This window comes from Medicago truncatula, chromosome 4 (assembly GCF_003473485.1).
Source record: "Medicago truncatula cultivar Jemalong A17 chromosome 4, MtrunA17r5.0-ANR, whole genome shotgun sequence".
Taxonomy (NCBI): Eukaryota; Viridiplantae; Streptophyta; class Magnoliopsida; order Fabales; family Fabaceae; genus Medicago; species Medicago truncatula.
In genome coordinates, this window is record NC_053045.1 from 4,259,692 (window position 1) to 4,285,822 (window position 26,131).

Consider the following 26,131-nt stretch of genomic DNA (forward strand, 5'->3'; position numbering starts at 1 on the left):
TTCTCACTCTAGAATTTTTGAACACCGTCAAATCTCCAGGTTTGCCAAACCATGAGTTAAATCTCAAGGTTGGAGTTCCAATTATGTTATTGAGAAATATTGATCAGCCGTTAAGATTATGCAATGGTACGCGCCTTATAATTACGCAAATGAGGAATTTCGTACTTGAGGCAAAGATAATATCACAAACCAGTATTGGACAAAATGTATATATCCCAAGATTGAGTTTGTCTCCATCTCCATCTGATACAAAACTTCCTCTCACGTTTCAACGTAAACAGTTTCCTATTATGGTCTCATTTGCGATGACTATCAATAAGAGTCAAGGACAATCTCTTAAAAATGTTGGAATATATCTTCCAAAACCCATGTTTTCACATGGACAATTATATGTTGCTCTTTCACGCGTTACTTCACGTGATGGACTGAAGATGCTGATTTGCGATGACGAAGGACATGTCTCCAACAAAACTAATAATGTTGTCTACAAAGAAGTCTTTCAGAATTTAAGATAGATAATTTACACATATACATATTCGTATATATTTTCTATTTGTTTATTGTTGCGCGCATCTAGCTATGTTTTTAGAAGCACTTTTATTTAAAATAATGTCTTTCTTTCGATCCATATATATATATATATATATATATATATATATATATATATATATATATATATATATATATATATATATATGTGTGTGTGTGTGTGTGTGTGTGTGTGTGTATGTCTGTGTATGTGGACGCACACGCGTGTGCAAGAAATAATATTTAGAATTTTGTTGTTGACAAAAAAGTCAAAACTTATCAACTAAATTTGTTTCACAAATTAACAATAGGTTATGCATTTTTCTTATACTTTTTTATATATATTGTAATGTAATTTGTATTTCTCTTTATACCTTCTGCCATTTAAAACAATTGTGTATAATCATACAAATTTATTTTATTTCATGTCAGGTTTATCATCATCTTTATGATGAATTTTTGATTTGGAATCACCAAAAGTCATGGACACAAAAATGAGTTTTACCGATTCAATTGTTGAGAATTGACACGTCTTTATTATCCACAAATTTGTATATTATTACTCAAGACAAACTTATATTAGTAGTTGCATTTGGTTATTTTTATTTGTCTATCCGATGTGATAACGAGAATTCTAAATTACTTCAAGTTTTTATTAGTTTTATTTTGGACACGTTAATTCATGCTCACTTACAACTATTATTGTTTCATTTACGATTACCTTATTTATTAATCAATATCATATCTAACTTCCCGTGCATCACACGGGTCTAAATACTAGTATTGATATATATTTTATTATATGGAAATGATAAATTAAATAATTAATTTAATCATTATTAGAAAGTGTTTTCTTAGTCCCCAAGTTTTGCTAAAAATATTTTGGAAAGCAATCTAGAATATTTTGGAATACAATCTGAAATATTTTGGTAGGAAATCTAATATATTTTAGTGTATGATCTGAAATATATTTTGATAGTCAATAATATATTTCCGTAGTCAATAATATATTCATGTATTGAATAATATATTTTGAGACTCAATTTGAGATATTTTTGTACTAGATCTATGAGAATTACTTGCTCCCAAAGTTTCTCACTTATTAGTTGTGAACTTTCTCTATAAATAGAGAGCTCACATATTGCTTTACACACACCGAAATTCACAGTTGATGCTTCCTGTGTTTTTCCTCTCTTCTCCCTCCTTCGACTTGTGTTGACAAGTCGTTCTCCTTTTTCTACTCCTTTCTGTCCCTTCGGAATTAAGAGTGTTCTTAAGACTATAGTCCATCATCGGTTTATTATCCTTTCGGAAATAAGAATGGTCTTAAGAGCATAGTCCCTTCAATTATTTATGTCTCTTAATTAGAATAAATAATATTTTAAGATCATGGTCCCTTTTCGGTATAATAAAGATGATCTTAAATATATATTCTTCTTCAATTCTTGGAGAAGTTGGATGTTAGAATGATAGCAATATCATATATGAGTGGTCATAGTACCATAGTTGGAGAAGTTAAAATTAGAATGGTGGTAACACCATATTTGAGTGGTCTCAACACCATAATAAAATGGTAGCAATACCATATTGGTTTCAGTATTAAAGAATGGTTTTAGTACCATATTATAGGGTGTTATTTCTCGAACGATCATATACGGTGCAGTATTTAATCGAACAGGTGAACTGGGTTGTTTTATCCTGGAGGCACACGGTTGTTAGTCTACTTTGCACAATTTCGGGTAGTGCCGTGATTTATCTTAAAGAAAGCGACCTGGTCGTGACTCAACCATGCATCAACTGCAGAACAAAAAACAAAGAGCATTGTTTAATGCACTCATAGTAATCTAATAAGTTTTATCACCTCAAGTGTACTTCACCATCAAGATGAATTCATAAATAAATAAAGATCATTGTTTAATAAAGCACTGACTGATTAAATTTACTAGAAAACAAATGAACCAGTCAGATGTCCTTTCCGTACTTAATAGTATCGAAAAGAGTACGTTAAATGTCAATGAATTACTAATGGTTGTGTTTTCAAGAACTTAATAGGTGCAAGTATTAAAACTATAATGATAGAAAGTAATGTTGGTAACTCAACTGTTAACTGTGTCTACTTGCATCATACTATAGAGTTGTGTCTAAATCAAATTCTTCATCTTCAACTGTAGGAAGGAAATACATAGGACGATACTAAGCACAGTCCTATTCCATTTGTTAAATGAGATTATGATATGTTGAGTTGCTTATGGGGCTTATGCCAAACCCTTTTAACTCCACCTCGGGTCTTTCTCTAAGCTTTACATTCGTATCTGTCCTTGCTGTAACCTTAATTTTAAACCTTGTATGATTCTTTGCTACACTAGTTAGGTACCGAGAACATTGTTGGTTGTGTATCATGCACACATGATCTGATGCAATACTGAGAGGTGTCCTATTCATGTAAATACTGACACCGTCCTTTTCATCATCATCCTTGTCATCAATTGTAGTGATGTTGAACTCAATTTGTGCACAATGTTGGTAGTCCTCAGCAAGGATGAAGCAAAAAAAAAAAAAAATTATGTGGAGAGATATCAATAATCCTGTCATCCTTTGTTGTTTTGTACTCCAACGACTCTGAAACACTGCTTCCTGGATAAACATACAATGCTTGATAAGAACCAAACTTATGTTTGTAATCAACATTACTTTCAACATAGTTATGTTCCAATGTCGAATAATGTTGATATGCAAACTTTATTATATTGATTTGAATATTCAACTCAACATTTATGTGAGAACGTTTATCCAGGTTCAAACAATTCCATAACTTTCAACATAGGTGAAATATGTTAAATTAGTTTTCTTATGTTGCGGTTTGGTTTGGTTTAATTCAGTTGGTAAAATAAAAACCGCAAACCGAACCAAACCATGTGGTTGAGTAAGAAAGTGATTCAAATACATCTTAACCAAATGCGGTTTTTTGCGGTTTCGGTTTGGATTTGGTTCGGTTTGCGGTTTTTTTATTGGGTTGGTTCGGTTTTGAACACCCTTACCCCTGGGCAATGGTTAAGGATACCAAAAAATAAAGTTATTATTAAAAAAGGAAACTTTTTTGACTTTTTATGGATTTATTACACAATTTTCAATGCAACAACTACTATGTAATTTCCTTTTTTAGTATCATTAACCGGTGCTTCTTGGACACCGGTTAGCATTTCCTTTTTTTTTTTTTTTTTATTAAAACTAGTTATACAAAAATTCGAATACAAATATATAATCAAGTAATCACAAATCACAATCTAGTTAATACTAATAAGGAGACAACTTAATACACTTTCCTGTAACTATACAATGTAAATAAGTAAAAATCAGAATCATATTAATTCTGATTAACTCCCATAATTATCTACAATAATCAAACAATTTCCATTTTTTGAGATTGTGATATGTTGAGTGGTTTATGGGGCTGATGCCAAACCCTTTTAACTCCACCTTTGAACTTCCTCTTTGAAAATTGGGCTTTGTCCTTGCTGCAACCTTGATTTTGAACCTTGTATGATTTTTCGCTATTCTAGTTAGGTACTGAGAAAATGGTGGGTCGTATATCATACACACATGATCTGAATTATTACAAACACGATCCACATCCATGTATATATCGACACCATCCTTTTCACCATCACCCTCAACATCAATTGCAGTGATGTTCAATACAATTTTGTAACAATAATTGGAGACCTTAGCAAGGACAAAGCAAAAAACAAAGCCCAACAAAGAGGAGAGATGAAGTGGAGAGATATTAACAATCATGTCATCCTCTGTTGTCTTGTACTCCAACCACTCTCGAACATTTGATTCTGTCTTGTACTCCAACCACTCTGGAACACTACTTCCAGGATATACATACAATGCTTGATAAGAAGAATGGTTATATTCGTAATCAGCATAACTGTCAACATAATCATCATGTTCCAGTGTCAATAAATGTTGATATGCAAACTTGATTAGATTGATTTTCATATTGAACCCAATATTTACGAGAGAATGTTCATCCAAGTTGAAGCAATTCCAGAACTCAATCCTTTTCTTGTTTTCCTTGAATTGTTCAGAAATTGTTGAAGGGAACAATACAGTCTTCAGTGATATACATTCAACAAGTAGAGTTTCAACTGATAAAGGAAGCACAGGTAGAGCCAGAAGCTTTAAGCAATATCGTATGTCTAATTTTCTTAGTCTTGTAAGATTCTGGATGCTAGAAGGTATGATCTCAATTTCACTCTTTCTTAAAACCAGGATTTCAAGCTTGCTTTGACATCTAAATAATGATGGCAGTTCATTGATACCAATATCAGTTAGATCTAGTTTTATTAAATTATTTGTTGTTACCGAGAATGTCCTTAGACTTATGCAACTACCAAGGTTTAGATAAAGGAGGGAGCTTAAATGGGAATTGCTAGTAAATGTTGTAAGGGAAAAGCAATGACTTAGGTCCAATTGCACAAGCTTTTCTAGAGAGAAAATAGATGGGTGGACGCTTTCCAATGATAGGCAATCTGTGATATTCAATACCTTAAGATTTGTAGCTTTTGAAAAGTCTGGTAATTCTTTAAGGAACCTTGAACTGGTGAGTCTAACCTCTTTTAAATTAACTAGATCCTGTTACAAAATAAACAAATAAATAAATAAATAACAAAACAAATGGTGACTTCAAACATATGCGTCTGGGATTAATTTCTAATTCCTTGAATTAACAGAAATAAATCTGGATGACACATATTCAATTACCTGCACTCCACACCAAAGATTTTCCACTCGACTATGTGAAAAGTCCAATATAACAAGATTCTTTCCAGAAAACTTCTTTGGGAATGATTTTAGAGGGTAATGTATCCAACAAATATATCTTAGATCAGTTGGGAAAGATTGAAGCCCTTGAGGAAGAAGTTCCAAATCGTATTTACCAATGAAATCCAAATATCGCAGGTTGGTCATCTTAGCAAATACATGAGGGCTTAACTTCAGCTTCCTAAATGATGACAAGTCTACACGTATGCTTCTAATAGCATCAGTACCCTACCATTAATGTAAAAGAAAAATTACAAATCATTGAAAGCCATATTTTTAACCAAAATGACATATGTTTCTAAAAAGTTTCTAAAAACGCCATTATATTTTTTACCTTGTCATTTTTCAATACATAGCAAATGTCATCAGGATCCCATAACCGACTTCGTTTACTAGGGTCTTCACTAGATTCTTGGCGAACAACCTCCCGACCCATTTCTTGTAAAATGTCATGCATAGATACAACATTATATTTCGAAATAGTTATAAGAGCTTTATCTTTCAACCTTTCTAAACCAACAACCACTGAATTGTCACTTTCAGTCTCTTAATAGATGTTTCATGTAATCCACTTTCAAATTCAACCCGTTGAAGAAACATGCAATATCTAAAAAATACTTTTGCTCTAAACGATCAAGATCATCATAACTGAGTCTCATTACATCATAAACTTTTTTACTTGGAAGTTTTTTAAGTTTATCAAGCTGACTTTCCCATACTTCCTTAACTTTTCCACGAAGTAAATGAGCCAAAACTTTAACACCTAATGGAATTCCTTTTGCATACGCAACCACCCTCTTTGATAGCTCATAGTACTCCATTTCAAGATGACTTTGTTTAAAGGCATTCAAATGAAAAAGCTCAAGTGCCTCACTAGGTTTCAACACCCCAACTTCATATATATCAATCAACTTCATTAGTAATAAGTACTTGCTTGTCTCTAGTCGTTACAATTATCCTACTATCGGATCGAAACCAATCAAGAGTTCCAAATAACATCTCTATTTGACCTTCTTCCTTAACATCATCAAGAACAATAAGAACCTTCATACGGCCAATCATCCTCTGAATATAATTAGACAGCCCATTTGGTGAATTAATTTTCACATCTTCTGCTAATAGTGTAGAAAAAAGCTTTTCTTTTAAAAATGTTATTCCATGCCTTCCTGATTCTTCACTTACCTTTTCCAAAAAACAAAAACCTTCATATTCAGAGCAACTTCGGTTAAAAACTTCTTCAGCAATAGTTGTCTTGCCAATACCTCCCATACCCCAAATTCCAATGACACGGACCTTTTCTAACTGTTGACGTAACAATGATTCTAAATGTGCAACTGGTTTGCCAATTCCAATAAGTCCTTTTGTATTAATAGGGTGCTTACTCAACCTCTTCAACACAAGATTGATGATTTCTTCAAGTAGCTCAGCATCATTCCTATACAACAAAAGAGAAAGGTATATGAATATTAATGGCCAATGAAGGACTAATACAGACACATGCATTGAACAGGACATTAATACATAGAGACTCATAATAATTTAATAAAATAGAAAAGATTAAATTTCACCATATATGTCAGTGTCGTGTGGATATCGGACACCGACACATGTTGGACACCTGACATACCTTCAATTTGAAGCATCAGTACTACATAGTTAATGATACTACTATAACTTATTTGGTGTAAGTACTATTTATGGAAGTAGAAATATAATTAGTAAGCAGCATGCACTCTAGTAAAATAGAGAGAATAAAGGTAATGTCTTTTTTCTATCTAAGCAAATGAGCTTAAGCTCGGCGTGCACACCTAGCACCTATATAAAAAAAACAAGTAAACATATAGCTACTAGTAAATTTATGGGGAGAAAAGAACTAACCGAAAATCTAATGACTTAATTCCAGACAAATTAGCAGATTTGTTCAAAGCGTGTCTCCAGTTCTGCACCTTGGACAAATGATATCTTTTTTCAAGTTCAGAAAACGCACTTTTATAACTCTTCTTTTGATGTCTTACATTTGTAGGATCTACCCCATAGAAAACAGGTAAAACAATCCGTCCATATTTCTCTTTGCACTCAATTATTTTCACAAGTTCTTCTAAACACCAATGTGAAGAAGCATAGTTTTCTGAGAATATGACCAATGAAATGAATGATCCTTCAATTGCTTCTACAAGTGCATGTGATATATCATCTCCCCTCTTAAGTTTTTCGTCAACAAAGGCATTTATTTGTTTACGAGGAAAAGCTTTAATCAAATGGCCAAGAAATCCGTGACGGATGTCCTCGCCCCTAAAGCTTACAAAAACATCATACTTTAATTGGGGAGCATCGTTTGACATTGCCTTTTCTGCTACACCCTTCAATTTATCAACAAAAACAAATATTAGATTCTTCATAAAAACTTAGGTTTGATCTGTATAAAATTATCAAAATACATATATCAGGGTCAAATTTTATAAGTGAAGCAAAAACCACCTTCGCGACAACTTTATTGACCATTTCTTTCTTCTTAACTCCTGGAATAGCCCACAAGTTTAATTGATGCTTTAAAATTCTCTGAAGAAACAGGAAATCAGAAACAACATTAAAAGAAATTGAAGAAGAAAAGTGAAGCATGAAAAGAAAGTTAAAGAAGTAGATGCCTGATCATCAAGCTATTAAATAAGATAAGAACTTTTTCTAAGATCAAGTTATTATACTTTAAAGTATTGATAAGAAACAGACTATTCTAACTAGTACAAATCATCATTTTTTCAGTGAAATCATTCTTGTGGCACTCTCCCTTTGTCAATGTAACTGAAGACTATTTTTGAAAAGGAAAATTAATTTAGAGCCAAAATCAGCTTATCTGGTTACTCGATAATCATATATTGACTTGTTTATGTACCAATTCTTGTAGTATATTAGGATACACAACAGGATTCAATACATAAAGTTGCAAAACAAATTCACATATCAGTTTTTGGTCCAAAATTAAATTCCAATTAACTAAAGTCAACTAGAAACAAAAAATATGAGGATTGGATTATGAAGTTAACCAGAAATATTTTATAACGTGAAGGATTGTAGGTAAAGACTTAAGTTATGGACCAAGATTGCCTGCTGTAACAGCTTCACGAAGTTTCACACAATAGGCGATCTCGGCCATAAAAGAGCGATCTAACGGCTCCAATTTACGCAGTACAGTTTGACCAATTTCACACAGTTTCAATTGTAGCAGTCCATTTCTGATCGGACGGTCAGTAGCGGTTACAGCTTGGAATCCATTTCATGAAATTTATAAGAGTCTTAACTGAATTTCAATACTATATATGGATGAGTACCAGCACATATTTCACATACATGATTTGTACCAGAGGCTCGGAATGGCCGTGTTTCCGAATTATATGTTCTAGCAATCATTCCATCTTGCAATGCCTTACTTCCGGAATGCCTGTATTGTCTCTGAGGAAATGCAAATAAGCAGAAGCAGAATCAGGGACAATTTTAAGTTGTTAAAACTCATAAATGTTTATTAGCCATACTCCTTCAGGTTCACGATTGAGGATTTTTTCTACTCTCAATACTTGACTTTGAATTTCAAGCCAACATATACTACAAATATCTCAATATGATTTGTTTGAGTAAACAGTGAATTTGGTCCCTAAAAGTGTATGGCATAGTCACAACAGTCCTGAATGTATCAAAACTAGTGTATCTTTTGTTAGTAATCTTATAGACCAAATTGACTAACGGAATATACTTTCATGGACCAAACCAACTAACAAAAGACTAACTAATGGAAGACATATTTAAGTACTTTTATGTAACTTTGATACATTCATAGACTATCGTGATAACATCTCTTTAGTACTATTATACAATGTTTTTCATCATAAAAGTGTTCAAGATATGGAAGGTCACAAAAGTTTTGGTCTTACTTTAAAGCTCGTATAGTATATCTTATTTTAAGAAAGTGATTCATAATATGTCTAAATTATATTATTCAATTTACAAATTAAAAACATGTATATTGATAAATCTTAAAGTTTCTCAGCATTAATTCATAACACAAATTCGAATTTAATAAACAGAGCAATTACAGCATATATTAGTTGAGAAGTTCCAGAAGATAAATATGCCATTGAACTGGAACAAGTGCACTCTGAACAATCTTTCTTCGTCTCTAGAACCTTGAATAACGCAATAAGGGAAACACAAGGTTATTATCAGAAAGAAATCGAAAAGAAATGAAAATTTTGAAGATAGAACTATATAAATACTAACTACAAGAAATCAAAATTAATGGTCATAGCCATAAGGAGAGGAAGGTGGATGATATGATCATACATATCTTATCATGTAAGCAATTACTAACCTTAAATGATTTTCCTGCCAGTGATCTGATTCAACTTCTCACATATATATTTACACTCCCACAGAGCATTATGTTTCTATATTAGAGAAATATGAACGTCACTGTTTTTAAATATAAAATAGTTAAACAATTGCAAGGCAGGGGGAACGTTGACTTGTCAAACAGTATACTGTATACATGTTTGGATTATCTGTATGAATGACGTGACATGCACTTTCCTTTAAATTTAAATATGTTAAAATATTAATAACTTTTTTTAATAATGGTAGTTGAACGACTTTGATTCCTCTATATTAAACTCTCTTAATTTATCTTAATCTTCTCTATCTCTATCTCAACCTTGTTTGTCTCTTGGTTATTTTTTCATTTTTCAATTATTATCCCCTATTCAAAGACTCAGAGAAGAAAATATTGCTAAGGTTTTCGAACTGTGCAATTATGACAGAAGCGTTGTCATTTAATAGCGGATTTTGCTAACTAGTGCTCTAAAGACATCGTTTAAGGTTTCCAAACAAGGTTGTTCAAAAAAGGTTTCCAAACAAGGTAATTGTTCATTGAAAAGTTAAGTATATCGCTTCTCCAATATATTGAAACAGAACTTCTCATGAAAACTTCTTTATACTTGTTAAACAATAAGCTTAAGAGACTCATTAGCATTCGTTTTCAATATATAAGTATAGATGCTCTACATGGCTCAGTGCTAGAACAATTAAACTACACGCTTAGCTCATGTGTTTGAACCCTCTCAGAGGGCATTTTGAAACTGACCCCATTAATGGGATAATTAAGGCTTGGTTGCTGTTGTATATAACTAAAAGAGATTCAAATTTCATTGACCTAAAAAAAGGGAGATTAAAATTGTCAAATTGACCTAAAAATGTGAATGCCATGAACCCTCACCACTTCGCAATATCTTTCGTGGGTATCTTCATCAACAAAAATAAAGAGAACAATGATGACGAAAAGAAGGGACTTATTTACTATCGAAATCTCACCAATGAGCAATGGCATATATAAATATATCCATTCAGCTATATCCATAGATTTATGAATGTTAAGAATTAGAATGTCTATTTCTGATTCTTTTGTTAATCAATCGTCAAGGAACCTGTTGTGCAACAAGGTGAGTTTCCCCATGCCACCTAGGTTTTCTCTATGCACAAGAGCAAGACATTGAATCACTGAAGTATCTAAGTCCCTTACCACAAACCAACCACAGATTTGTGCCTCCTTAAAAAAATCTACTTATGAAGAATTCAATAAATTTTATTTTTGTTAATTAAATGAACTTACACTTTCATGTGTTACAAATAAAACCAATCATAGAAGTTCTCAGTTAAACAAGAAAACCAGAGATAACCTATAACTTTCAATTACCTCTGAAGTTCTGGTCCTACAGCTTCATTTTCAACCTAGCTAGAAGGAAAAATCAAGAAATATTTTTTTGTTATAACACAAGATTAATTTCCATTCAGTTTCATATAAAGAAAATTCAGTGATCTGAGTTTCATAGCTTTATTTCTAAAATCCCCTTGTGCTGCACTTTTTCGCCTGCCTTGAATATTGGAAATGCCACAACCATGCATCAACTGCAGAACAAAAAACAAAGAGCATAGTTTAATGCACTCATAGTAATCTAATAAATTTTATCACCTCAAGTGTACTTCACCATCAAGATGAATTCATAAATAAATAATGATCATTGTTCAATAAAGCACTGACTGATTAATATTACTAGAAAACAAATGAACCAGTCAGATGTCCTTTCCGTACTTAATAGTATCGAAAAGAGTATGTTAAATGTCAATGAATTACTTATGGTTGAGTTTTTAAGAACTTAATAGGTGTAAGAATGAAAATTATAATTATAAAAAGTAACGTTGGTAACTCAACTGTTAACTGTGTCTACTTGCATCTAGATCAAATTCTTCATCTTCAACTGTAGGAGGGAAATACATAGGATGATACTAAGCACAGTCCTATTCCATTTGTTCATATAATCAAACAATTCCATTTTTTGAATGAGATTATGATATGTTGAGTTGCTTATGGGGCTTATGCCAAACCCTTTTAACTCCACCTCTGGTCTTTCTCTAAGCTTTACATTCGTATCTGTCCTTGCTGTAACCTTGATTTTAAACCTTGTATGATTCTTTGCTACTCTAGTTAGGTACCGAGAACATCGTTGGTCGTGTATCATGCACACATGATCTGATGCAATACCGAGAGGTGTCCTATTCATGTAAATACTGACACCATCCTTTTCATCATCATCCTTGTCATCAATTGTACTGATGTTGAACTCAATTTGTTCACAATGTTGGTAATCCTCAGCAAGGATGAAGCAAAAAACAAAGCCCAACAAAGGGGGGAGATGATTTGGAAAGAGATCAACAATCATATCATCCTGTGTTGTTTTGTACGCCAACCACTCAGGAACGGTACTTCCTGGATACACATAAAATGCTTGATAAGAACCAAACGTTTGTTTGTAATCAACATTACTTTCAACATAGTTATGTTCCAGTGTCGATAAATGTTGATATGCAAACTTCATTATATTGATTTGAATATTCAACTCAATATTTATAAGAGAACGTTTATCCAGGTTCAAACAATTCCATAACAGAACCCTTTTCTTGTTTTCCTTGAACTGTTCAGAAGCTGTTAAAGGGAACCATACAGTCTTCAGTGATTCACATTCAGCCAATAGAGTTTCAAGTGATGATGGAAGCTCTGGTATAGTCCGAAGCTTGATGCAAAAAGTCAGGTTTATATATCTTAGTCTAGTACGATTTTTTATGCTTGGAGGTATCCTCTCAATTCTACAGCCTTTGAAAATCAGGGTTTCTAGCGTGCTTTGAGATCCAAAAGATAATGGCAGTTCATTGATCCAACTCTTAGTTAGATCTTGTCCTGGAAATTTATTATATGCTATCTCTGAGAATGTCCTTAGTTTTTTGAATTTCTTCAGTTGGTGATAAAAGAGGAAGCTTAAATTATTATCACAGCAAGTTAGATCCAATTCGACAAGATTGTCAAGAGATAAAACAGATGGATCGACGTTTTTCAACAATGGAGCTTGTGTGATATTCAATACTTTAAGATTTGTAGCTTTTGAAAGGTCTGGCAACTCCTTCAAGGATCGTGAATCAAAGAGTCTAAATTCTTGTAAATTAACTAGATCCTGCCAAAAATTATGGTGATATCAAACATAAGCTTAAGTAATTAGTTACAAATTCCTTGAATCAAGCGAAATTTAATCAGGAAGATACATAGTCAATTACCTTCACTCCATACCAAAGCTTTTCTACTTGGCTAAATGACAAGTCAAATATAACAAGATTCTCCGCAGAAAACTTCTTTGGCAATGATTTTAGAGGGTAACTCATCCAAGAAATATATCTTAGATCAGTTGGAAAAGATTGAATCCCTCGAGGAAAAAGATCCAAACATTCTTGATAGTTTCCACCATGAAAATCCAAAAATAGCAGGTTGGTCATCTTAGCAAATACATGAGGGCTTAACTTCAGCTTCCTGATCGCTGACAAGTCTACACGTATGCTTCTAATAACATCAGTGCCCTGCCATTAATGTAAAAGAAAATCAAAATACTTTTTACCAAAATGACAAATGTTATCTAAAATTGCCAAATATATTTTACCTTGTCGTTTTTCAATACATCATAGATAATATCAGGATCCCATAGTTGACTGCATTTTATAGGATCTTCACTAGATTCTTAACGAACAACCTCCCGACCCATTTCTTGTAGAATGTCATGCATAGATATTACATTATCTTCAGAAATTGTTATAAGAGCTTTATCTTTTAACCTTTCTAACCCAATAGCCACTGCATTATCACTTTCAAAATCTTTCAATAAAAGTTTCATGCAATCCACTTTCAACCTCAACCCGTTGAAGAAACATGCAATATCTAAAAAATACTTTTGCTCTAAACGATCAAGATCATCATAACTGAGCCTCATTACATCTTGAATTTTTTTATTCGGCAGTCTTTTAAGTTTGTCCAGCTGACTTTCCCATTCTTCCTTGTCTTTTCCACGAAGTAGATGAGCCAAAACTTCAAGAACTAATGGAATTCCTTTGGCATAATCGACCACTTTCTTTGATAGATCATAGTACTCCATTTCAAGATGACTTTGTTTAAAGGCATTCAAATTGAAAAGCTCAAGTGCTTCACTAGAATCCAATACCCCAACCTGATATAGATCATCATCTTCAACTTCATTAGCAATAAGTACTTGCTTATCTCTAGTTGTTAAAATTATTCTACTATCGGATCGAAACCAATCAAGAGTTCTAAATAACATCTCTAGCTGACCTTCTTCCTTAACATCATCAAGAACAATAAGAACCTTCATACGACCAATCCTTCTCACAGTATAATTAGACAACCCATTTGGCGAACGGATTTTCACATCTTCTGCTAATAGTGTAGAAAAAAGTTTTTCTTTCAAAAATGTTCTTCCATGTCTTCCTAATTGCTCGCTTACCTTTTCCAAAAAACAACAACCTTCATATTCAGAGCAATTTTGGTTAAAAATTTCTCCTGCAATAGTTGTCTTGCCAATACTTCCCATGCCCCAAATTCCAATGACACTGACCTTTTCTGACTCTTTTTGTAACAATGAATTCAAATGTGCAATTGATTTGTCAATTCCAATAAGTCCTTTTGAGTTAACTGGGTGCTTACTCAACCTCTTCAACAATAGATTGATGATTTCTTCGAGTAGCTCAGCATCATTTCTATACAACAAAAGAAAAAGATATATGAATATTAACGGCCTATGAATAGGGGTGGATAAATAATTTGGTCAACCATAACCAAAATAATAACCAAGCCCTTCCATTTTTGTTGAAATAGAAGGTATACTCCTTCATGACCAACTAGTAAAATTGTATCATTTTCTATTATCTTCAATACAAATTTCTAGACCCTTTCTCTCCCATTTCCTCTGCATCATGTTTCACAAGCCCAACCGAACTATAATTTTATTTTGGTTCAGTTTGGTTTGGTTTATGAACCATGCACACCCCTACCTATGAAGCACTATACAAACACATGCATCGAAAACGAAACTGACACATAGACACTGGTAATAATTTAAGAAATTAGAAGTGATCAATTGTAACCATATCCATCGGTGTCATGTAGATATAGGACACCGCCACGTTTCAGACAACGAACATACTATCAATCTGAACTGTCGGCACTACTATAAACTTATTTTGTTAGAAGTTTGTATCGAGAGGTTTAATACCCATTATAAAACATTTCTTTTTCTTTCTCTTTTCCTTCCTCCTTAGTAGTATCAAGGGTTAAAAATGTGTTGTTGCCTGCATGTTTTGTCTATAGAAGTTGTCAACAAACCATTACTAATTTATAGACTACATTGGCCCAAATTAAATACACATAATCACAATCAAGACATTCTTTTTTTAGTAAATCCAAGGTATGACTGGTCGGAAATCAGAGCCTAATTCCTCAAAGTACTGAGATTTATATTAATCCCAGAACAAACAAGTTGTAGCTGTAGGGAAATCGTTAACTGACAGAGATAAAAACGCAGCGGAAATAAAATTTCCCTTCCAAGGATCCTTGTGAACGGTCATAATAACTTAATGCCTCATGCTATAGATAAATAACATGATATAAATTCTAAGTTCAAATGAAAAAGATTGGCTCTAGGGCTCACACCTACAGTAGCATTAACTACTATTTGAGCATGCAGTCTAGAACAACAAGAACAACAATAACTAAGCCTGATCCCACTTAGTGCGGTCGGCCATGGATCAAATTACCCCATAATGTTCTATTAAAAAGATGCGCTCTAGTAAAACAAAGAAAATAAAGGTTATGTCATTTTGCTATTTAAGTAAATGATCAAATATTGGCATGCATACCTATTGCTTTTATATAAAGTAAGTAAATATATAGCCCTAGAAAATTTATGGGAAGGAAAGAACTAACCGAAAATCAGATGACTTAATTCCTGACAAATTAGCAGATGTGTTCAAAGCATGTCTCCATATCTGCACCTTGGACGAATTACACCTTTTTTCAAGTTCAGCAAATGCATTTTCATAACTCTTCTTTTGATGTCGTACATTTGTAGGATCTACCCCATAGAAAACAGGTATTACAATCTGTCCATATTTCTCTTTGCACTCAATTATTTTCGCAAGTTCTTCTAAACACCAATGTGAACAAGCATAGTTTTATGAGAATATGACCAATGAAATGGGAGATCCTTCAATTGCTTCAACAAGTGAATGTGACATGTCATCTCCCCTCTTAAGTTTCTCATCAACAAAGGCATTTATTTGCTTTCGAGGAAAAGCGATAACCAAATGGCCAAAAAATCCGTGGCGGATGTCTTCACCTCTAAAGCTTACAAAAACATCATCCTTTGATTGGGGAGAAATGTTTGACGGTGCCTTTTCTGCTACAGCCTTCAATTCAATAAGAACGAAAAAACTTAGGTTCTTCATAAAAACTTAGATCTCTATAACATTAACAAAATACAACAACAATTAAAAAAAATTTACTACTTAATCATCAAAAAGTGATTCTATTCATATCTCTTAGTATGAACAACATTTAAAAAAGTGTTACATTAAGTCCAGGTAATTAAAAATGATTGTTTTGATGACATTTTATGATTAACATAGAACTATGGTATCATTAATATGAGCCAGACGATATAACATGAGCTTTAGATCAGAGTCAAATTTTATAAGAGAAACAACAATCACCTCTGAAACAATTTTATTGACCATTTCTTTCTTCTTAACTCCTTCAATTGCCCACAATTTTAACTGGTGCTTTGAAACTCTCTGAAGAAACAGGAATCACAAAAGATAACGTTAGAAAGAATTGAAGAAGAAATATATGTTCCTTTGATTTCATGATGCTACTTTTGATTTTATAGACATGAACATTTTCTAAGATCAAATTATCATACTATAAAGTATTGATAAGAAACAGACTATTCTAACCAATGGTAACAAATTATTTTCACACTTCAATCTGATCTATGGTTGTGAATAGATAAAAATAAAACAAACTGTTAAAAGTTTACAAAATAATCCTTTTCCTCAATATAAACCAAGACTGAGTTTGAAAAGCAAAATTCGTTTAGAGCTGTAATCAGCTTTTGTAGTTATTTAATAATCATGTTCTGATATGTTCATGTCAATTCAATGCATAAAGTTGCAATACAAATTCACATATCAGTTTCTTGGTCCAAAATTCAACTCAAATTAACCAAATTTTAGTTAGTAAAGCTTTGAATGTAAAGACTAATGTTATAATAGTCTTCAGAGAGTTTATATACTATAAATGGATGAGTAGCCGCACATATTTCACATACATGAATAATACTAGAGTCCCATAATCGCCGCATTTCTAAGTTAGCTGTCCTAGCAACAATTCCATATTGCAATGCCTTACTTCCGGAATGCCTGTATTGTCTCTGACGAAATGAAAATTAACAGAAGCAGAATCAGAGGCAATTCTAAGTCATTAAAACTCATAAAAGCTTATTAGTCATAATCTCTCAAAGCTACACATGTGAGCATTTTTTCAAGTCCCAATTCTGACTTTAAGTACTAAATTGATTTGATTGTTCAATCCAATTTCTGTAAAGTAAATTTTAGTACTATTATACCATGATTTCAAGTCCCTATATTGATTGTGCAAGACATATAATGCAAGGAAGAAGGTAACAAAAATGTTTTGGTCTTACTCTACAGCTCATACAATATCTACAAATATAGAACTATAAAACATGGTTACGTTCTGTTTTATTTTAAGAATGTGATTCTTAATATATCTGGATTAGATTGGTCAATTATAAAACCAATAACATGTATATCTGTTGATAAATCTTAATTTTCGGCAATAATGTGTAGAACAAATTCGAAATCAATAAGCAGAGATTACAGCATATATTATTTGAGAAGCTCCGGAAGACAAATACGCCATTGAATTGGAACAATTTCACACGGAACAATCTTTCTTCGTCTCTAGAACCTTGAACATCACAATAAGGGAAACACAAGATTATACCGGAGAAAGAGAAAAGAAACTATATGATTGATTGAAGCTAGAACATTATATATACTCTCTACAAGAAATTAAAATTAATAGTCATAACCATAAGGAGGGGAAGGAAGATGATGTCATCATAAATATCATGTCATATAAGCAGGCAATTACTGAGTACGACCTTCAATGCTTTACCTTCTAGAGATCTGATACACTTGAGAATGTGAACTGGTGCACATTTACACTCCCATATATAGCATCAAATCTTTATATTACATCAATATTGAAGTCACCATTATTCAAATAAAAAATTGCAGAGTCAAACGTTGACTTGCCAAACTGTATAGATGATGGAATTATCTGTATCAACCATGTGACAATGACATGTACTCCCATGTGAATGAATTTGAATTCTCTCAATTCAAACTCCCTATCAATATCTCTCAATCTTCTCTATCTCTCTCATTAATTAATCTTGAATATTTTTGGCATATTTAGGTGATTTGGATGGAAATTGTTTTTATTGCTATAATTGATTCTAACTTGAAGCTATGATTTAAATCTTTTGACTCCAAACGTAATTTTTACAGTAAAATTTATGGTTCAACTCACTTTTATGCGAACATAAGGAGGGGAAGGAGGATGATATCGTCATCATTGTCGTCGCCATCATCATATATCATATATTCAAGCAATTTCAAACCTTCAATGCTTTAGCTGCTATAGATCTGATTCAAGTTTCTCTCATATGAAAGAAGTAATGTCATTGACCTTACAGTTTAAAATATTAATTCCTGCACATTCCCACTCCCACATTATTGGATTTGTACATTAGACAAATCTTATAGTCACCATTATTGGATTTGTATACATGCTGGAATTATCTGTATGAATGAACAATGTGACTATGACATGCGGTTATCTTCAAATATAAATATTTTAAATTAAGTGATTGGACTCAAATAGTTAATAAACTCCACCTATAGATGAATTTTTTAGAATAATCCAAGTTTGATTCCAGTGTAGAACAATTATTGATCAGACTTTATGCATCTCTCGTCAAATTCTGGATTATTAGAGTTCTTTCCCTAAGAACAGGAGGTTAGCACACCAAAAAGTATGACATTTACCTTACTTCTTCAATCTAGAAGGTAAATTAAGAAACATTTGTTTGGTATAACTAGATAAGGTCCATTCACTTGCAGTCATTTGCACATAAAGACACTCAATGAGCTGAGTTTCATGTACTTCTGCAATCCCCTTGTGCTATGCTTCTTTACCTGCCTCAACTATTGGAAATGCTTCTTTAACTGCTGGAAAAAAGAAAAAGAAAAGAAAACAAATATATTTTAATGGACTACTTATAGTTTTGTTTTAAAGCACTTAATATGTCTCTATGAGTAATGTTGAGAGCTCGACTGTTAACCGTATTTACTTACATCAAACTATAGACTTGTTGTCTAAATCAACTTCCTCTTATTTGGAAAACCTACACTGACTATCACTTAGTTGAGCATGAGAAAGGTCATAGTCAAAGAAAAATATTTGAGGTAGCTTGAAGGTGCTATATGTTGATCAAAGAAGCATGCTTATTTCTTCTGCATATGAGGAATTTATCTGCTACTAGTGTTTGAATCTGTATTGTTATTTGTTTCCTTGTCATTTCTTAAGCTATATCATCCTCTGGCTCTGTGTCTTCTTTGTGCATATATATGAGTTTTTATATGCTTGATCTTTCATCAAGAGTGACATCACCCAACTCTTTCTTACAGTCATTTCTTAGTTCACTTTTTGTATATTCTTTTTGTGAAAAAACAAAAAAGAAAAGTAACATAAATATGATCTGTAAAAAGTAACCAACATGTAATAGTGGCTCTGAATCAAATGAAAACAAAAGCACCTTAGTTTATATTAGCAATTAAGAACACATTCATTATTCACCTGGTTAAACAATAATACTCAGATGTTTAAAACAAAATCCTCATATCCTATATACACATTAAACACAATTACATGATCTGAACCATTGAATAAAGATCAGATAGTCCATATTCCAACTTTTGTAAAACGAGTCCATACTGATAATACAATGTCGAAAGCCTTCTAATCTTGATCCGCCGGTACATATCATCAACAAATGTGTGATTGCATATACGAAAACTCAAATGAATTATGAGAACTACTTAGTTAGAGCTTATCATGATGGAATGATGAGGCTTTTTCTACACATGTAATCAAAGACAAGAAGCTTATCTTCTAAGCTTGGGAAGGAAAAACATAGAATCATAATAATGTAAAATACATTTTACACTAAAATAATCACATCTCAATTCCGCTTGAAATATTTCGAGTAGAATCAGGCAATCCCATCATCTGAATGAAATTATGATCTGCTGAGGTATCTATTATGTTAACACCAAACCCTTTTAGCACCATGCATATATCTGAATAACTTCGAGGGTGCATGGATGATAAACGTGTTGTTACCTTGATTTTAAACCTTGTAATATCTTTGGCTTTGCTATTTAGGTAGCAAGAGCATTGTTGGTCATAGATCATAAAAACATGATCAGACACAATAATGGAAGATGGCCTAGATATGTAGAGTTCAAAATAGTCCTCCTCTTTACCTTGGCCCTCAACACAAAGAGTGATGTTAAATTTCAACATGTCAACAATTAACCGGTTCCCACCAAGTACAAAACAGAAAATGTAGCCGAGGAAACGGGAATGCGATGTAGAAGAAGGTAGATCAATGGCTACATAATCCGTTGTTGTCTTATATTCAAACCAATCTGGAACACAGCTCCCTGGATACACATAAAGTGCTTGATGAGAATCATCTTCGTTATAATTGTTGAACTTATTGTGAAATTCATCTCTAGAAGCTGATACATGTTGGTATGCAAATTTGGTAATGTTTATTTGAGCATTAAACACAATATTTGCGAGTGAATGCTCGTCCAATTTCAAGCAATTCGCAAACACAACCCTTTTCCTGTTCTCCTTGAATTGTTCAGCAATTGAAGGGAACAACACAGTCTTCAGTGCTGTGCACTCTTGCGCGAGTAGAATTTCAAGAGATGGAGGAAGCACTGGTAGATTTTGCAGTTTCTGACAATATCTTACCTCTAGATATTGTAGTTTTATTAGATTCTTAAAACATGAAGGAAAATTTTCAATGGAACAATTTCCTAAATGTAGGATTTCAAGCTTGCTTTGACATCCAAATGATGCAGGCAATGTATTCACTTGAGTGTATCGTAAATCCAGCTCTGTCATATTCACTGATGTCACAGAGAATTTTCTTATATTTTTGCAAAATTTAAGGTTGAGATATCTTAGGGAGCTTGTATGTGTATCACTTGTTAGTTCAGTAAGGGAAGTGCAATGACTGAGATCCAATTTCTCAAGCTTTTCAAGAGACAAAATAGATGGATGCACACTAGTCAACTGACTACAAAAATGGATGTCCAGCACTTCTAGATTCAATGCTTTTGAAAAGTCCGGAAGCTCCTTCAGGTACCTTGAGAAAAAGAGTTTAACTTCTTTCAGATTCAGAAGGTTCTGCAACAAAATAAATCAAATGAAGATTTTACATGATGCATGAAATTTTGTCAATTTTGAACTAGTTAAATAAGAGAAAAAATATAATAGAAAGACACATATAACGAGTAAACAACCAATTTTGTCCCTTAACTTACACATTCTCTCTTACTTCATCCCTCAAAAGAAAATAAGTAGTCCTTAATGTTTTAAGATGGCATATGTAGCAAACATTAAGCAGTACTATATTTTTTTCATTTATTTAAAGAAAAATAAGGAGAGATAAGTTTGGAGACAAATTTGATGGTTTATTCCACATCTAATTTATAACCTGCACTCCATGCCAGAGCTTTTCAACTCGACTATATGACAAGTCCAATATAACGAGTTTCTCAGCTGAAAATTCATCAGGCAACGATTTCAAAGGGTAATGCATCCAACTGAGGTATCTTAGTTCAGGTGGCAAAGAATGGAGTCCTTGAGGAAGAAGATCAAAACCATCTTGATCGCATGTACTAGGGACATATAGAAATTGTAGATTTCTCATATTAGCAAATGTGGAAGGGCTTAACTTCAGTTTCCTAAGTGTTGGCAGTTGCATCCATATGCTTCTAATTGCTTCAGTCCCCTGCCAACAGAGTAGAAGATCAATTAAAACATCATTAAAAGACGCTGATGATAAGTGTTTATGCTATGGAAATAGGTTATATATATAAAAATTAATGCTACAAGCGCTGAATTAAATTTTTTATCCAAAGGCTTTTACCGTATCATTTTTTAATACTTCATAAACGTCATCATCCCATAACCGACTACAGCTTCCAGGGTCTCCATTTGATTCTTGGCGAACAATTTCCCTACCCATTTCTTGTATAATGTCATGCATGGATATAACATTATCTTTAGAAAAAGATATAAGACCTTTATCTTTCAACCTTTCTAACCCACTGGCTACTGAATTATCACTTTCAGAATCTTTCAACAAAAATTTTATGTAGTCCACTTTCAAATTTGATCCATTGAAAAAACATGCAAGATCTGAAAAAATCTTTTTCTCTTTGCGATCCAGATCATCATAACTCAATCTCGTTACATCTTGAACTTTTTTACTTGGCATTTTTTTAAGCTTGTCTAGTTGACTTTCCCATACTAGCTTATCTTTTCCGCGAAGAAGATGAGCCAAAACTTTAAGAACTAATGGAATGCCTTTGGCATAATTGACCACCCTCTTTGTTAGCTCATAGTACTCAATTTCAAGTTCCTTAACTTTGAAAGCATTCAAATTGAAAAGCTCAAGTGATTTATCAAAGTCTAATGCACCTACCTCATATATATCATCAACATCTTGAGAAAGCATTTGCTTATCTCTTGTTGTTATAATGACTCTACTACCAAATCCAAACAAATCATGATCTCCAGCTAAGATTTCCATCTGATCAAAATCATTCACATCATCTAAAACAATAAGGGCTTTCATACGAGAAATCCTTGTTTTAACATAATGAGGCAATCTATTTGCAGTGTCAACTTTTACATCTTCATCTAAAAGGGCAGAAAAAAGTTTTTCTTTTAAGAAAAGCATTCCATGTTTTGCTGATTCTTCCCTTATGTTTTCTAGAAAACAACAGCCTTCATACTCAGTTTGAAGCTGGTGAAATACTTCTTCTGCAAGGGTTGTTTTGCCAATACCGCCCATGCCCCAAATCCCAACAATACGGACATCTTGTGAGTCTAGGCTTAACAATGATATTAGATGTGCAATTTGTTTGCCAATTCCAATGAGTCCTTTTGAGCTAATTAGGTGCTTATTGTTCAAATTCATCGACACACATTTGATGATTTCTTTAAGAAGTTGGACATCATTCCTATACAACAAAAGGAGATACAAAGTCTAAGATATTCAATGGAAGTTTGTTGTGAGACTGAAATATATTTAATAGTGTAACTTTGGTATATTTTAAATATAAAACTGATGGGCTAACTTGTCCTGTAAGTAACAGTTCAAATGGTAAAAGGATGCAGAGACATGTGATATTTTGAATAATAACAACTTAAAAGCTTTACTTTCAAGTGAAACCATTCAGTTGGTGATAATTTGCATATATTTATCTTAAAAATAATGGAGGCCAGATAGTCTAAAAATTATGACGTAAAAAAATATATAAAACTTACCGAAAATCTGATGACTTAATTCCAGATAAATTAGCAGATTTGTTCAAAGCATGTCTCCAAATTTGCACCTTGGTGGAGCTATACACTCTTTGATGTTCAACAAATGCATTTTCATAACTCTTCATTTGATATCTTACATCTGCAGGATCTATCCCATAAAAAATAGGTACAACAATTTGTCCATATTTCTCTCTGCATTGAAGTATTGTGACAAGTTCTTCCAAACACCAGCGTGAAGAAGCATAGTCTTGTGAGAATATGATCAAGGAAATTAATGATCCTTCAATTCCTCTGACAAGTGATTGTAGTATTTCATCTCCCCTCTTAAGCTCATCATCAACAAAGGCTTTTATTTTCTTTCGACGTAAAGCCTCAATCAAATGGCTAAGAAAATCCCCGCGGATGTCTTTTCCACGAAAGCTAACGAAAACATCATATTTTGTTGTTGCAATTATTGAAATTGAAGAAAATTGTGAACTTATATAAGGCCACAAGCATGTTTTCTCTGTAAACTCAAAAATAGACAGAAGAAAGTTAGCATTGTTGAATAAAAACCTTCTCACGATCGATGAGCCAAAAACTAAACTTACATAAAGTGCATATTGAATTTCTTACTTACTTGAATATAGTGTTTCACAATTTAGAAGAGAATTCCTACAAGAAAATCTTCCAATCTTCAGAATGGAATCAACCGTTGCAGTTACATACCGCCGCAACACAAAACCATGCATCATACTTTATTTGAGGAATATTAACGGATATTGACTTTTTCCACTATGGCCTGCGATTTTAGAAATAGCCAATTTGATCTGATATGGAAGAAGCAAGGTCATTGACCTTACAGTTTACAGTTCAGACATACACATTCACACTCCCACAGAGCATTGGATTTGTTAAAAACCATTATTTAAATACAAAAATATAAAATAGTTAAACCATTGCATGGCAGGGGAAACTTTGACTTTCCAAACAGTTTACATGCTGAAAATATCTGTATGAACCATGTTGCATGCACTTTCCTTTAAATTTAAATATATTAAAATATTAATAACTTCTTTTTTTAATAATGGTGGGTGAATAAGTTTGATTCCTCTCTTTAAATTCTCCCTCAGTTTCTCTCAATCTTTTCTATCTCTTTCTTGACTAAAAAATGTTATAATGTCACAATTATATTTCAGTTTTCTAATAATTTTCCTCTCTTCATTCAGAGAAAGATAGAGAAGATCAAAAGAGGGTTTGATTGAGAGGATCTAAATTATTTGGTTGGATTTAGTGAATAGGGATAATCTGCACTAAGTGGCTAACCCGCAAATCCCTCTTCTCCGTGTTTAGTGAGTGTGAATTTCACCACTATGCTCTTTGAAACAAAAAAAAAGTTGATGGGTCAAGTGGCTAAGGTGTCCAAATTAAATCCTAGAAGTTGATGTGTTTTAACACTAAAATTTATCGTTCAAGTCACTTCTATGCTAATGTATCCGATCATTTTTACCACTTAACATTCAAATCACTTTTAACCAAACTAAATTTTACATAATAAGGTCATTCCAAATCAATATTTGTCACTGAGAATCAGACACATCCAAAAATCCATGGTTGAATGCATTGGATGAGGCTAATTCTCACCAAATATTTATGAAAGAAAAATCATATTAGACAAAAAGTTCATTGAAATTTAAAAAAGATAATACCCAATTAGCACACAATTGTTATATTGTTGTCACATGAGAACACTTCCTGCGCAGAGTATACCAAAGCTTGAAATGGAAAATTTGTTTTGGGAAGTCGTGGTAGATAGAAAGAAGCTTTACCTCCAAAAACGATATAGCGAATCAAAGATTTTTTTGTTTTGCTGCCAATTTCCACAACCTGAAGGGTTTCTGGTGGTTGTTAGAGTCATTAGGGTTTCCATAATTGAGCGCAAAAATTTTTACCGTTTCATTTTGGGTTTTTGCAGTTGAGAGTTTTGGAGGGAATGGAAATTTTTGGAAGGAAAATGGTTAAGATTACTTTTGGGAGGAACCAACGTAATAATGGAATTTTTTTATGAAAACAGATTAAAATTAGGTGTGGCATACTCCCATGTAAGATCATATATAATGTTAACCTCCTAAACTTAAATAAAGATTTACACAATGAATTGAGGAGAGGGTTTGGAAGGAAATAAGATTAATTGGGTGAGTTGGGAGAAGGTGTGTCGGTCAAAAGAAGGAGGACTCGAAGTAAAAAACTTGTACTTATTTCATTTAAAGTTACGAAGAAAATGGTTATGGAGGTGCATTGCGGAAAATGGTACTATTTGGTTCAGGTTAATAAAGTATAGGTACAGTCCAGTTTCAGGAAAATTGCTCCATCCAGATACCGTGTAGTCGGGAAGGATAGACTCGTTATGGTGGCGATATTTATGTTCTATTGGAAAGGCATGTGAAGTCGAACCAAACTGGTTTACAAATTAAGTTAAGTGAGTAGTTGGAAACGGTGAAAAGTGAAAACACATTGTTTTGGAGAGATCTATGGCTTGGGAATCAACCTTTATGCGATCAGTTCCCTGTTCTCTTTAATTTGGCAGATGATATACCAAATTATTTAAGTTGTATTGGAGTCTCACACAGGTTGTCGGGA

General features: G+C 32.9%; 3 protein-coding genes and 1 pseudogene across 3 annotated transcripts; all 4 read right to left on the reverse strand.

Annotated features, from left to right (window-relative positions):
* Positions 1-3,795: 3,795 nt before the first annotated feature.
* Positions 3,796-9,919, reverse strand: LOC11412564 (putative disease resistance protein At4g11170; annotated as a pseudogene).
* A 1,054-nt stretch (positions 9,920-10,973) lies between these two features.
* On the reverse strand, positions 10,974-15,962 carry LOC112416104 (disease resistance protein RUN1). Its single transcript, XM_024781211.2, has 5 exons — positions 15,716-15,962; positions 13,383-14,490; positions 13,006-13,302; positions 11,612-12,905; positions 10,974-11,307 (listed from the first exon to the last, which is right to left on the reverse strand). Exon 2 carries the CDS (start codon positions 14,322-14,324, stop codon positions 13,461-13,463), a length of 864 nt encoding a protein of 287 aa, XP_024636979.2. The 5' UTR covers positions 14,325-14,490; positions 15,716-15,962; the 3' UTR covers positions 10,974-11,307; positions 11,612-12,905; positions 13,006-13,302; positions 13,383-13,460.
* On the reverse strand, positions 11,179-13,221 carry LOC11417203 (disease resistance protein RML1A). The gene is made up of 3 exons (XM_024782873.2): positions 13,006-13,221; positions 11,799-12,905; positions 11,179-11,307 (listed from the first exon to the last, which is right to left on the reverse strand). Exons 1-3 carry the CDS (start codon positions 13,219-13,221, stop codon positions 11,179-11,181), a joined length of 1,452 nt encoding a protein of 483 aa, XP_024638641.2.
* Positions 15,963-19,693: 3,731 nt separating the features above from the next.
* On the reverse strand, positions 19,694-24,457 carry LOC11417876 (disease resistance protein RPV1). Its single transcript, XM_003604496.4, has 5 exons — positions 24,132-24,457; positions 23,513-24,017; positions 22,107-23,205; positions 21,672-21,968; positions 19,694-21,361 (listed from the first exon to the last, which is right to left on the reverse strand). Exons 1-5 carry the CDS (start codon positions 24,244-24,246, stop codon positions 20,114-20,116), a joined length of 3,264 nt encoding a protein of 1,087 aa, XP_003604544.1. The 5' UTR covers positions 24,247-24,457; the 3' UTR covers positions 19,694-20,113.
* Positions 24,458-26,131: the final 1,674 nt, after the last annotated feature.

Coding starts and splice junctions, on each gene's coding strand:
- LOC11417203 (XM_024782873.2), bottom strand. CDS start 13,221: ATGACCAACCTGCTATTTTTGGATTTTCATGGTGGAAACTATCAAGAA. Junction 12,906..13,005: donor AGCTTTGGTATGGAGTGAAG/GTAATTGACTAT, acceptor AATTTTTGGCAG/GATCTAGTTAATTTACAAGA. Junction 11,308..11,798: donor AGCTTAGAGAAAGACCAGAG/GTGGAGTTAAAA, acceptor TTTGTTCTGCAG/TTGATGCATGGTTGTGGCAT.
- LOC11417876 (XM_003604496.4), bottom strand. CDS start 24,246: ATGATGCATGGTTTTGTGTTGCGGCGGTATGTAACTGCAACGGTTGAT. Junction 24,018..24,131: donor TTGTGAAACACTATATTCAA/GTAAGTAAGAAA, acceptor TTGAGTTTACAG/AGAAAACATGCTTGTGGCCT. Junction 21,969..22,106: donor AAGTATTAAAAAATGATACG/GTAAAAGCCTTT, acceptor CTCTGTTGGCAG/GGGACTGAAGCAATTAGAAG.
- LOC112416104 (XM_024781211.2), bottom strand. CDS start 14,324: ATGGGAAGTATTGGCAAGACAACTATTGCAGGAGAAATTTTTAACCAA.